We start from the raw sequence: 12572 nt of genomic DNA, 5'->3' as shown, positions 1-12572 counted from the left end.
ATATCTTTGTGTTCCGAAGATGAACGAAGGTCTTACGGGTGTGGAACGAAATGAGGGTAATTACTGACAGAATTTTCATTTTTGGGTGAACTAACCCTTTAAGCCATGGGTATACTTTGTTGTTTTATGCATACGCTAGCGTACGCGCACAGTTGAACACACAGCCTTGGAAAGTATACTTCATTCAACTCGTACACATACACAGGCTTTCGACGCGTGCGCAGTTTTGAGCAATCTCTCGCCACGAGTTACAAACCATGTTAACTTTGTATTCTTTTATGCTAGAGTTAGGGTTGCCACCTTCAATATAGAAAAATAAGGGACGCCTGCCGCAGCGGGGGCCACACCCCTCAGGGCCACGATGACCACAGTCCCGATGGCGTGCCAGTGGTGGTGTATCATAACTTAAAATATGTTTACATAAAAATATTAAGATTGATACCAATGGACATTATAATAAGATATCTGCTATTGAAATCAGTGTGAACAGATGCACTCAGTCTCTCACTATCACAACTTAAGTGGTCATATTCAATACACAGCTATGACAATAATAAACATAGGCCAACAAAGTGTGACTGAGACCATAAAAAATAAACTTTTGGAGGAACTTGTTAGATGTGAACCATATTTTATTAACTTATTAAATTAACAGATCCATAACTTAGTAATTATAAATTAAACAAATTGTAAATTGTCATTTGTTGTGAACAAAGATTTTGGCTAAAATATTTGTCATTGTTTGCAGTAACACCATCCAAACAGTGAAACCACACCTAAGTAACTGTAAATGACATAATATCTACAAACATTTCTTATTTAACACTTAACAACATTTTTATTATTAGTAAGTAAATATATTTATGTATTTATTTATTCCATTTTTATATAGTCTATTGTTAATTCTATAGTATTGAATGATGCAATTATTTAAATTGGTTAAGCATAGCAAATAGTTGTTTATTTTATTCACATAGGTACTATATTTTGATTAAATATGTATTAAATCTATCTCTCTTATCTCTTATTAAAGTAATGCTTATGTGTCTGATTGTACAACTTTACCTTAATAAACAAATCATACCATAACATGATTGATGTACATTATTAACATTATTTCTTAATAGGCAGTATATGAAATCTAACGTTATTAATCAAAAACTTGAGGTGATTAAAAAAAAAAACATTACACTATCTGCCTCAGGAGAGAACCGGCGAGGTGGCGTCCCGCCCTCCTCTGACTCTGATTGGCCGTGATTCACGGCCCGTGAATCTGAAACAAACCAATCAAACCAACGATGGCGTGTCTTCACACAATGCGGGTGGGGTGATTTGCATGGGATGCTGCATAATGTGGACCTATGTAAAATACGGGACAAATCGCGTCCCGTATTGATTTGATAGGGGACGCGTCATTTTGCCTTTAAATAAGTAACGATTCCGGGTGGCAACCCTAGCTAGAGTTGTAAAAATGAGGGTACTTTCTAACCTCTTCGCACAATCTCTCATCTATGTAGGCCTCCATTGTCGCTGTAGCTTGCATGCGTTCCGATCTGTTCCGTTCATGCAGTTTTTCTTTGACTACCTTGTGAATCGAGGGTCAGTATACAGTGTGCGTGACGCAAATTTCGTCATCAGAAGAATATGCGCACCACCAGATATTTGTAACCTTGCATACTTTGTACTCACAGGTCGCACATGCGCATTTAATTGTTTTTGCAGTAATTAGTTTATCCACAATGTGGCAACGTGCCCTGGGGGCATCGTCAAAGGAAAACTGCATAAACAGAACAGACCAGAACACATGCAAGCTACAGCAACAATGGAGGCCTACATAGACAAGTGATTGTGCGAAGAGGTTAGAAAGTACCCTTATTTGTACAACTCTAGCATTAAAGAATACAAAGACGTTTACATGGGTTGTAACTCGTGGCGAGAGATTGTTCAAAACTGTGCATGTGTCGAACGCCTGTGTACGGTACGAGTCAAATGAAGTATGCTTTGCAAGGCCGTGCGCGTACACTAGTGTACATGTAAAAAACAAAGTATACCCAGGGCTTTACGCACACCGTACACTGACCCTCGCATACGTGTAAAAAGTGAACTATACTTTGGGCTTAATTAAGTGAAAAAGAAAGTGGCTGCAAAGAAAACAAGCTTTTAAAAAAACATGCACAAAAATAGCATGAATGCTCAAGATGAAAGTAGTTTTATTTCATATTGACTTTAACATTCACACATCCGTCAAACACACCTATAAAAGAAATTCTTAAACAAAGCACATTTTTACAAACACTTTTATTTCATTTCAAAGTATTGCATTTTCCTTCCTACATTCACATTGAGTAAAAATGGAAGAACATGTCTAATTTGATTTACTTTTGTCTGCACGCATTATTAAGACAGTTATGGGTTTTTATCAAATACAGCCTATGTTACAGAAGTCAAGTAATCATAAACTATAATGACATGTAAAAGGCAAAACAAAACACACATCTGTGATCATGGAATTATTTCAGTAATTTTATTCCAGATCATTTTTGCTTGAGTAAGCAAGAAACTGCATGAGTGGTTGAGATGTTTGACATTCTCCAAGCATCAGTCATGCCAATGATATTGCATGTGCAAAAATCTGAAATTTACTATCAGCTCAGATAAATCTGGACCTTGCTTTAATCTCAAGCTTTCGGCACACTTGCACAGACACCCTCTTTCTTGCTTGCTGTCTCTTGGACAAGAATTTTTACACAGTTTCACGCACACAAAACCTAACACGACTTCCAATAATACATACAATATATATTTTTTAAACAGTGCCTTTTCTATTTATGTTATTAGGTTATGTTACACTGTTTTTAACCCGGTTTGCTAAAATGTGAAGCAGACAATATTAAAATACAATTTTCCTAATTATATTGTATACAACTAAAAAATACAACACAGTCTATTTCTTTTTCCCTTTTCAAGCACATACCATGTCTAATGTGACCTCACATTTAAAAATAAAGGTTCCAAAAGGGGGTTTTCGCAGCGATGCCATAGAAGAACCATTTTTGGTTCCTCAGAGAATCTCCAGGTGAACAGTTCTTAAGAGAACCATTTTTCTTTAGCATGAAGAACCTAATCATAAATAACCTTTTGACCAATGGAAAAGTTCCTTGGATGTTAAAGGTTTTTCATGGAACCATCAAAGCAAATAAAGAACCTTTATATTTAAGAGGGTCATTTGCATCTTTCACACTCTCAAATCAAACATCTCAACGCACTTCCTCCAATACATCCATTGTACAACCAATATTTGACCTTAGCCCATATAAGGGGATATGACCAACAGATCTCTCTACGGCACGTAACATCATGCAACCCCACAAGCAATGGTGGCTTTATTTTACACATGTATGGGTTTCGGTCTTCTCGCAGAGAATTGAGCTGATGCTGAGTGAGAACGTTTCCCATTAGCTGCATGTGACAAAATCACAGAAAAAGACCAGCAGGACATCTTTGCGCTGTTACTCGCAGGCGATTTTGCCATCAAAGCTGGAGAGGGCGATGGCAAAGGCTTGTACGGCACACAGAGGATACCTGTAGTCCAGAGTGAAAGCATCATCTGCAACTCTCCCAAACTGCATCACAATGTAGTCCTCTGAAATATAGCACAAAAAAGCTCATGTAATGCTTTATTTACTTAGCCAACATTAATACTTACATTATTTTACAACATCCTTCTGTACAGTGCATACTGCACACTTTGCACTATTACTCAGTATTCAATATGGAACTTTTCAAATAATAGTATGCAACACTTGAGAATTATGTATGTTTAATTCAGTGTTGCATCTCAAAATACATATGATTATTAATCATACATTTTTACTTATGCCAACTTTTTGCAGTTTAATAAAATAATAAGTCAAGAAAGAGATGATCAAAATTGCTGTTGATATTATTTCTGGCACATTTGTCACACTGGAAATGGATGGTGAAGTCAAGTGCATTGCATTTTGGGAAACAGTATATTGGTTTAACTAATTTGGCACACACTTTTATCCAAATCAGACAAAACAATAGCTGAATTTATTAAAATAACCCCATTCATATGTTTGTTACCCATTGATTCTCAATACTGTGTGTGGTCACCTGATGATCCACGACTGTTTTTATATTTTGTGATGGTTGTTCATGAGTCTCTTGTTTGTTCTGAGCAGTTAAACTGAGCTCTGTTCTTCAGAAAAATCCTCCAGCTCCTGTAGATTCATCAGTTTTTAAGCATTTTTGCATATTTGAACCTTTTCCAGCAGTGACTGTATGATTTTGAGATCCATCTTTTCAAACTGAGGATAACCGAGGGACTCAAACTCAACTGTTAAAAAAGGTTCAAACATTCACTGATGCTCCAGAAGGAAACATGATGCATTAAGTGAAAACTTTTAAACAGGATGAAGAGGTCACATTTTTTCTTATTTTGTTTAAATATCATTGTTTTTCATTTAGTACTGCCCTTCGGAACCAACAGAAGATACTTGCATGTTTTCCGGCAGAAAAATTAAGTACAATTTACCTTGATATTTGAATTCAAAAGTTTTCACCCCTCGGCTCTTAATGCATCATGTTTCCTTCTGGAGCATCAGTGAATGTTTGAACCTTTTTTAATAGTTGCGTTTGAGTCCCTCAGTTGTCCTCAGTGTGAAAAGATGAATCTCAAAATCATTCAGTCAATGCTGGAAAGAGTTCAAATATGCAAAAATGCTTAAAAACTGAAGAATCTGCAGGAGCTGGAGGATTTTTCTGAAGAACAGAGTTCAGTTTAACTGCTCAGAACAAACAAGAGACTCATGAACAACCATCACAAAACATAAAAACAGTCGTGGATCATCAGGTAACCACACACAGTATTGAGAATCAATGCTTCACATACTTATGAATGGGGTTATTTTAATAAATTCAGCTATTGTTTTGTCTTGTGAACTAAATGCAAACATCTTTTATGTAAAATGTCTTACTCAGGACAGTACTAAACAAAAAAATAACATGCATTTTTTATTATCCCTCTTATTTTATTAAAATAATTCTCATTTTCACAGATTCTGCAAGGGGTTCACATACTTTTTCATGCCACTGTATGTCCTCATTATTAAAAGTATTAAAAATATTAAAAGATGTTTTCATTTATTTAAATAAAGCTGATATAAAATTAAACAAAATGGATAAAAGATCCATTATTTTAAACATTTTATACTTTAAAAAAATTGACAAATGCTGCCTTGGCAAGTAACTGGAATAAATAGTTGAAGTACTAAAAGTGAAATAATGATAAATTATCACTAAATAGAAATTAAAAAGGTAATTAATAAAAATGGCAAAAGCACAACAAAAGTTCTACAACAAACTAAAATGAAAATGAAAATATAAAAATAGAGGCTAATTTAAAATATTAATTAATAGTATAATAGTATTGAGAACACTTTTTCAAACATAGCCTATTTTTGGAGCAATATCAACAGCTCTGCAGAAATATAGCTGCGATACTTACGGTCTTTGTTATGCACAATCTGGAAATTTTTGATGGAGGCCTGTGTGACTCTGCCATTGAAGTTTAACACATGTGACGCCGTTTCTTCATTCCACACTGGCGTCTTATTGCGCAGCTCTATTAAGTTTTCCATATTTCTGTTTTGATGTCTCATGAGGAGGCCATCATTGTCCTATTTGGAAAGGAGTATATTCAGTTATCATTTTTAAAAAAATGTGTATATATATATATATATATATATATATATATATATATATATATATATATATATATATATATATATATATATATATATACAGTACAGTCCAAAAGTTTGGAACCACTAAGATTTTTAATGTTTTTAAAAGAAGTTTCATCTGCTCACCAAGGCTACATTTATTTAATTAAAAATACAGTAAAAACAGTAATATTGTGAAATATTATTACAATTTTAAATAACTGTGTACTATTTAAATATATTTGACAAAGTAATTTATTCCTGTGATCAAAGCTGCATTTTAGCATCATTACTCCAGTCTTCAGTGTCACATGATCCTTCAGAAATCATTCTAATATGCTGATTTGCTGCTCAAGAAACATTTATGATTATTATCAATGTTGAAAACAGTTGTGTACTTTTTTTTTTCAGGATTCCTTGATGAATAGAAAGTTCAAAAGAACAGCATTTATCTGAAATACAAAGCTTCTGTAGCATTATACACTACCGTTCAAAAGTTTGGGGTCAGTAAGAATTTTTATTTTTTTGAAAAGAAATTAAAGAAATGAATACTTTTATTCAGCAAGGATGCATTAAATCAATCAAAAGTGGCAGTAAAGACATTTATAATGTTACAAAAGATTAGATTTCAGATAAACACTTTTCTTTTGAACTTTCTATTCATCAAATAATCCTGAAAAAAAAAATATTGTACACAAATATTTTGTACAATTGTACACATTAAATGTTTCTTGAGCAGCAGATCATCATATTAGAATGATTTCTGAAGGATCATGTGACACTGAAGACTGGAGTAATGATGCTGAAAATTCAGCTTTGATCACAGGAATAAATTACTTTGTCAAATATATTCAAATAGAAAACAGTTATTTTAAATTGCAATAATATTTCACAATATTACTGTTTTTACTGTATTTTTACTTAAATAAATGTAGCCTTGGTGAGCAGACGAAACTTCTTTTAAAAACATTAAAAATCTTAGTGGTTCCAAACTTTTGGACTGTACTGTATATAGATAGATAGATAGATAGATAGATAGATAGATAGATAGATAGATAGATAGATAGATAGATAGATAGATAGATAGATAGATAGATAGATAGATAGATAGATAGATAGATAGATAGATAGATAGATAGATAGATAGATAGATAGATAGATAGAGATATTTGTGTTTTACTTACATTACGTGGTCGTATGGGGGCTCGTTCACCGTCTTTGGTCATGCCAGGAATAACTATAATCATTCGTCTCGGTCCTTTCATGCCCAAAACATTTGTTTCCTAAAGCCACAATGTAAAATCAAATTAACATTATGAAATATAACTGATATTGTTCCATTGATTAGTGCATAAACCAAAACTACAGTAGTATGGTAATGTTGCCTTACATAGATAATGGCTGCTAATTCTTGCCGAGCGTTAGACATGTCTGGCAGAGCTCGGTCCGGATGCAGTGCATTATCAAACACCGTGAACTTAGTTCCCATCAGATTAGACCTGAAATACAAGTGCAAATAACCTTTAAATAAGTGAGACTGTGTCAAAGACCTACAAAAGCGTCCTATAAAGAGCAGCTATATTGATAATGGTCCAAAACCCACGTACCTCAGCTTCCCAATGAAGTTCTCCCCTCCTCTGGAGAGGTCGGTGGGGTCTATGGAGATCAAGTAGTTTGAGGTTGTGCTTTTTTTCCTCTTCCTTCCCGCTAACAAAAACACCTGGATGTAAGATGGACATCGGAATTCATATTACTCTCATTTGCAAAGCTAAAATTGATGACTTTTATTGGCCCATATATTGGCGTAAGTAAGATTTTCTTTGTTTTTTGATAATAATTACAAACATCACAGCAGATGACGTACTTTCTTCTCGTTGTCCAGGTGCAGGTAGTAAGTTGGGTAAAGGCCTCGGTCCATCCCTCTCTTGTCACGGGTCACTTTGCACTTTACTGTGACACCTTGTTGTGCGGGTTGAAGTACAAACTCCTCAAGATTGTCAAACTCGATGACAGGAGACGGTGCTCGCTCCTCCTTCACAGGAATAAAAGAGGTAACCATACAAACTATACCAAACAAAATGAGTTCTAGATTGAGAATAATGTTTAATATATTGAATTCACCTTTTTGCCTTTTTTCCCTTTGCCCTTTTTCTTTTTCTGTGTCACTTCTGAATCAGAGTCTTCAGTCTCTTCTGCTTTAGCAGGACCTGAGGATGAGAAACAATCAAATCACACATGGAAACAGACGTGTGCTGTCATTGTATGGAAACAAATCAGTTCATATTTATATATCAATTTCTTCACACAGTGACATGGTACCCTCAATATGGTTCTTTAACTTGATTTTATTGCTATTCAGAAGAAAATATTGCCTTGTTGGAATCAATGCAACTCATAAAATACTGTATGTTTGAATTTATTTATTTGTGAAGTATTCATAGTGATACAATTTTGTGTAATCATTAACAAAATATACAATATGACAAATAATAAAACAAAAGTAATATAGTAACATAACATGATAACATGAAATATTTTTCATTATTGAAGCATTTCTGTATTTTTTTATCGTGCATAACATAATGGTTTAAGAAAAGAACAAAACTTACTTTTGGTCTTTTTGGTCTTTTTGTCCTTGTCCTTGTCTTTGTCTGCTCCTGTCTGAAACATGGACGCTGGGTTTGAGCTGCTCTTCTTCTTCGTCTTGCTGGTTTTGGTTTCCGGTTCGCTCTCATCTTCACTCTCAGATTTGGCAGCTTCGTCATGCAAGATAAGCAAACATATTTTATTCTGAATCATAAAACATACATGCATGTGGAAAAGCTGTCAGAACTTTACCTTTCTTTTTACTCTTGGTTTCAGGCTTGTCTCCATTTATCTGAAACATGGAGGCCGGCTCCTTTTTCTTGGCTTTAGATTTTCCTTTACTGTCTGCATCCTCTTTGACGTCTTCATGTTCACATAAAGCAAAAAAAAATCTAGTTAGCAGGTATTGCTGAAACTAACATCAGAGCTCATAATAGAAGAGCTTTAAGTTACTCATTTGAACAGAGGACACCTTTTGATTTGGACTTCTTGTCTTTTTCCTTCTCTTTTTCTTTTCCATCAGAACTTTCTTTTGAAGTCTTTTTCTTCGTCTTCTTCTGAGGAGCGGTCTCCGCATCATCCTCTTCATCATCGTCATCATCTTCTGTACAACCTGTTTTGTAACAAACACATGTAAGTGCTCAGTTAAAATGTTTTCAAAAATGTTACACCATCATCCTGTAGGAAAGAGAAGACACTGTTTAGTATCACAGTTGTTTCTTCTAGACAGTAATGAGACAAATTGGATGAATTATTTTTTCTCCTGAGAAACAAACTCCAATCATTTCAGTTTCAACTGATGTTTTAAACTGAAATCAAAAGTAATATGACCTCAAATGCCATACACATTCATTTCATAGCTATATATTCTGAATTTATGTCTGTGATTGTCTTATATGTGTCTATTACTATACTGTTTTAGGAAACAAAATTGAGACATCAATAAAACAGAATTTGTGAAAAGTCACTTTAGCGTTGTAAAACTATTAAAAGTATTTTTTGTTAACTGGAATAAAGCTTAAATAAATTAAAATATGAGTATATATTAGATGAAAACTGAAACTATTTTTCTGAGAAATTTGGATAAATTGTAAATCACATTTTTTAAATAGAGATTCTGAATAGACAACTAAACAAAAGTCTATTTAAAAATATTTCATTCATTTGAATTCTTTCTTTTAAAAAAAATCAGTTTAATGAATGATTCAATGACTCAATCATAAAGACTTCATGTTTTAATTACTGGATGAATCAGCGTTTTTGAATGAATCTTTTGAATGAATAATTCAATGACAAACATTTTTAACAATCACATGTTGCCACCTACTGGCGTAACCATGAAATTGATAAAATCTTTATTTGAAGAGTAAAGTTACTTTCAAAAGGTGATTTACTCTATTTTGATCACTACCATAGACATCAGTGTTTATATCTGAACTATAAACTTTTATCCCAGTTCTTCTGTGATAATTTTAATTACTGTAATACAGAAATAATAATACTGTGTGGTTGAAAAGCCTGTTTGTGAAGCTGTTTCATACCCATACATGACAATGGCTCTCTCTGGATCAGAAGCAGTGCCAACACAGATCTAAATATTCATTGTGATTTCATTTTAATTTTAAACATTTTTTTTTTTTTTTTTTTTATTGACAGCACATTTTAAATAAAACAATTCAAATAAAAACTGAAAATACAAAATATTATTAACTAGTGTAATAGTATACAGTACAGTTCAAAAGTTTGGAACCACTAAGATTTTTAATGTTTTTAAAAGAAGTTTCGTCTGCTCACCAAGGCTACATTTATTTAATTAAAAATACAGTAAAAACAGTAATATTGTGAAATATTATTACAATTTCAAATAACTGTTTTCTATTTGAATATATTTGACAAAGTAATTTATTCCTGTGATGCAAAGCTGAATTTTCAGCATCATTACTCCAGTCTTCAGTGTCACATGATCCTTCAGAAATCATTCTAATATGATGATCTGCTGCTCAAGAAACATTTAATGTGTACAATTGTACAAAATATTTGTGTACAATATTTTTTTTTTCAGGATTATTTGATGAATAGAAAGTTCAAAAGAACAGTGTTTATCTGAAATCTAATCTTTTGTAACATTATAAATGTCTTTACTGCCACTTTTGATTGATTTAATGCATCCTTGCTGAATAAAAGTATTCATTTCTTTAATTTCTTTTCAAAAAAATAAAAATACAAATTCTTACTGACCCCAAACTTTTGAACGGTAGTGTATAATGCTACAGAAGCTTTGTATTTCAGATAAATGCTGTTCTTTTGAACTTTCTATTCATCAAGGAATCCTGAAAAAAAAAAAAAAGGACACAACTGTTTTCAACATTGAAAATAATCATAAATGTTTCTTGAGCAGCAAATCAGCATATTAGAATGATTTCTGAAGGATCATGTGACACTGAAGACTGGAGTAATGATGCTGAAAATGCAGCTTTGATCACAGGAATAAATTACTTTGTCAAATATATTTAAATAGTACACAGTTATTTAAAATTGTAATAATATTTCACAATATTACTGTTTTTACTGTATTTTTAATTAAATAAATGAAGCCTTGGTGAGCAGACGAAACTTTTGGTCTGTACTGTATAATGGGTCACTTACTCTTCTTCTTCTTTGGGGCACTTTTCGCTTTCTTTTTGGATTCTTTCTCCTTCTCCGTTGATTCTTTTTCCTTCTCTAGTTTCTTCTTCTTCACCTTCTCTCCATCTGTGAGGGAGGTTTGTGAGAATTGTGTAAACAGACTGACAGAAGCGCAGTGATGTAACACTCAGGTCATGAACTCTCTGCCGTACTCTGAGTGGCCGGGCTGCTCTCGGCCGACAGATCTCCGCTCTTCTTGCTCTTGGTCTTTTTGGGTTTGGCTTCGCTTCCATTGGTCTCTACTGGAGTGGACTCTGGCTTCTTCTTTTTAGGCTTCTGACAGATTCTGATGTGCGCAGTCATAAAATGACATTATTGTACATAACATGTTATAGAGACATGACATCTTTTCAATTCATCTTTAAAGATTCAGTAAGCAATTTTTTTGAGAAATGCTGTTCATATTTGAAATCAATCACCAAAACAAATATGCCCCTACCCAAAAGAATAACATCCTTATCTTGATAGCTCCGCCCCCAAATTCACAAACATGCTATGCAACACAGGCACCTCCCCCCTCATGAGTGGACACGCCCCTTACTGCTGATTGGCTACAAGTGTGTTTTGGTGCTTGGTCTGATCCACTTTCAAGAGCATTTCTCAGAAATCGCATCCTGCACCTTTAAAGATGCAATAAACACAAGAAATGCTAGTAATACAAAGTGTCAGATATCGTTCAGAAAAGCACAAGCTATAACAGGCAGGAATAGTGAGAGCACAGATGAAGAATTTTTTTTAACCAAAGTTAGAAAATTAGAGAACTCACCAGTAAAGATGCAAGTGAAAGCAACAAATAAAAAAAGAACAACATATCTGAATATCACTTTCACGTTCTTCAGAAGCATCTTATTCTTCATCCTACTGCACACTTCATTTTCTTCAAGGTAAATGGATTCAAGTTTGTGTTCAACTTATGGTTATTTAGTGTTCTCGGAGTCATATGGGTCATTCCATGTCAACCAGAGGTCCCCAGCTCAAATTTTTAATTATGTTAATATATTTTGTAGACAAACAAAGTTAAATAGTAACGAAAGCCAAGATATTAAATGCCATGGAGGAATATTTACTGAGTAATCCACTATTTTGTAGACGGGGGTCACCTAAAATTTAATGCCAAATTACAGGTGGGTGAAAATGACTTTAGAAAGATGGCAGCATCATTGTTTTATTTTTACACAGAGATTGGTACAGTAGGTCTATTATTAATTTCTGTTGTGTTTAGTAATCTTTGTTCCATTATATACCAATGGTGATGGGTGAAAAATGGAGAGAAGCACTTTTCGTGTTTTTTTTCCAAAGTAGGAATGCCTGTAACTCAAAAAGTAGTAAAAATATCACAATATGTTTTTAGATTCTAGTTCTTATCAAACTATTCTTTTGGTATCTTCAATTTTAGGATCTGGTTCAATCCCAGAGATATGGGGATCTCATTGTGGCTCATTGTGTAAATTGTACACATATTCAGTGGCCAGAAACCAAATGTTGGTCACTCAGCACACAGCTGATACATTTTTCTTTTTAAATAGCAAAAAACAAATGATGTTGAAGCTAGAA

General features: G+C 33.6%; 1 protein-coding gene across 1 annotated transcript; it reads right to left on the bottom strand.

Moving 5' to 3' along the window:
• Positions 1 to 2962: 2962 nt before the first annotated feature.
• On the bottom strand, positions 2963 to 11443 carry LOC137011330 (tubby-related protein 1-like). The gene is made up of 12 exons (XM_067374098.1): positions 11171 to 11443; positions 10980 to 11084; positions 8806 to 8946; positions 8586 to 8696; positions 8357 to 8503; positions 7869 to 7954; positions 7612 to 7779; positions 7355 to 7467; positions 7138 to 7246; positions 6932 to 7030; positions 5531 to 5702; positions 2963 to 3643 (listed from the first exon to the last, which is right to left on the bottom strand). Exons 1-12 carry the CDS (start codon positions 11319 to 11321, stop codon positions 3510 to 3512), a joined length of 1536 nt encoding a protein of 511 aa, XP_067230199.1. The 5' UTR covers positions 11322 to 11443; the 3' UTR covers positions 2963 to 3509.
• Positions 11444 to 12572: the final 1129 nt, after the last annotated feature.

This window comes from Chanodichthys erythropterus, chromosome 21, assembly GCF_024489055.1.
Source record: "Chanodichthys erythropterus isolate Z2021 chromosome 21, ASM2448905v1, whole genome shotgun sequence".
NCBI lineage: Eukaryota > Metazoa > Chordata > Actinopteri > Cypriniformes > Xenocyprididae > Chanodichthys > Chanodichthys erythropterus.
Note: the sequence above shows the minus strand (reverse complement) of the source record. Positions and strands in the feature narration are given on the sequence as shown.

Bases quoted from the DNA above. Each gene is read 5' to 3' on its own strand.
- LOC137011330 (XM_067374098.1), bottom strand. From the start codon at position 11,321: ATGACTGCGCACATCAGAATCTGTCAGAAGCCTAAAAAGAAGAAGCCA. The intron at 7,031-7,137 runs GTAAGGCAACAT...TTGTGGCTTTAG, and splicing joins AATTAGCAGCCATTATCTAT to GAAACAAATGTTTTGGGCAT. The intron at 5,703-6,931 runs GTAAGTAAAACA...CTTTCCAAATAG, and splicing joins CCCCCATACGACCACGTAAT to GACAATGATGGCCTCCTCAT.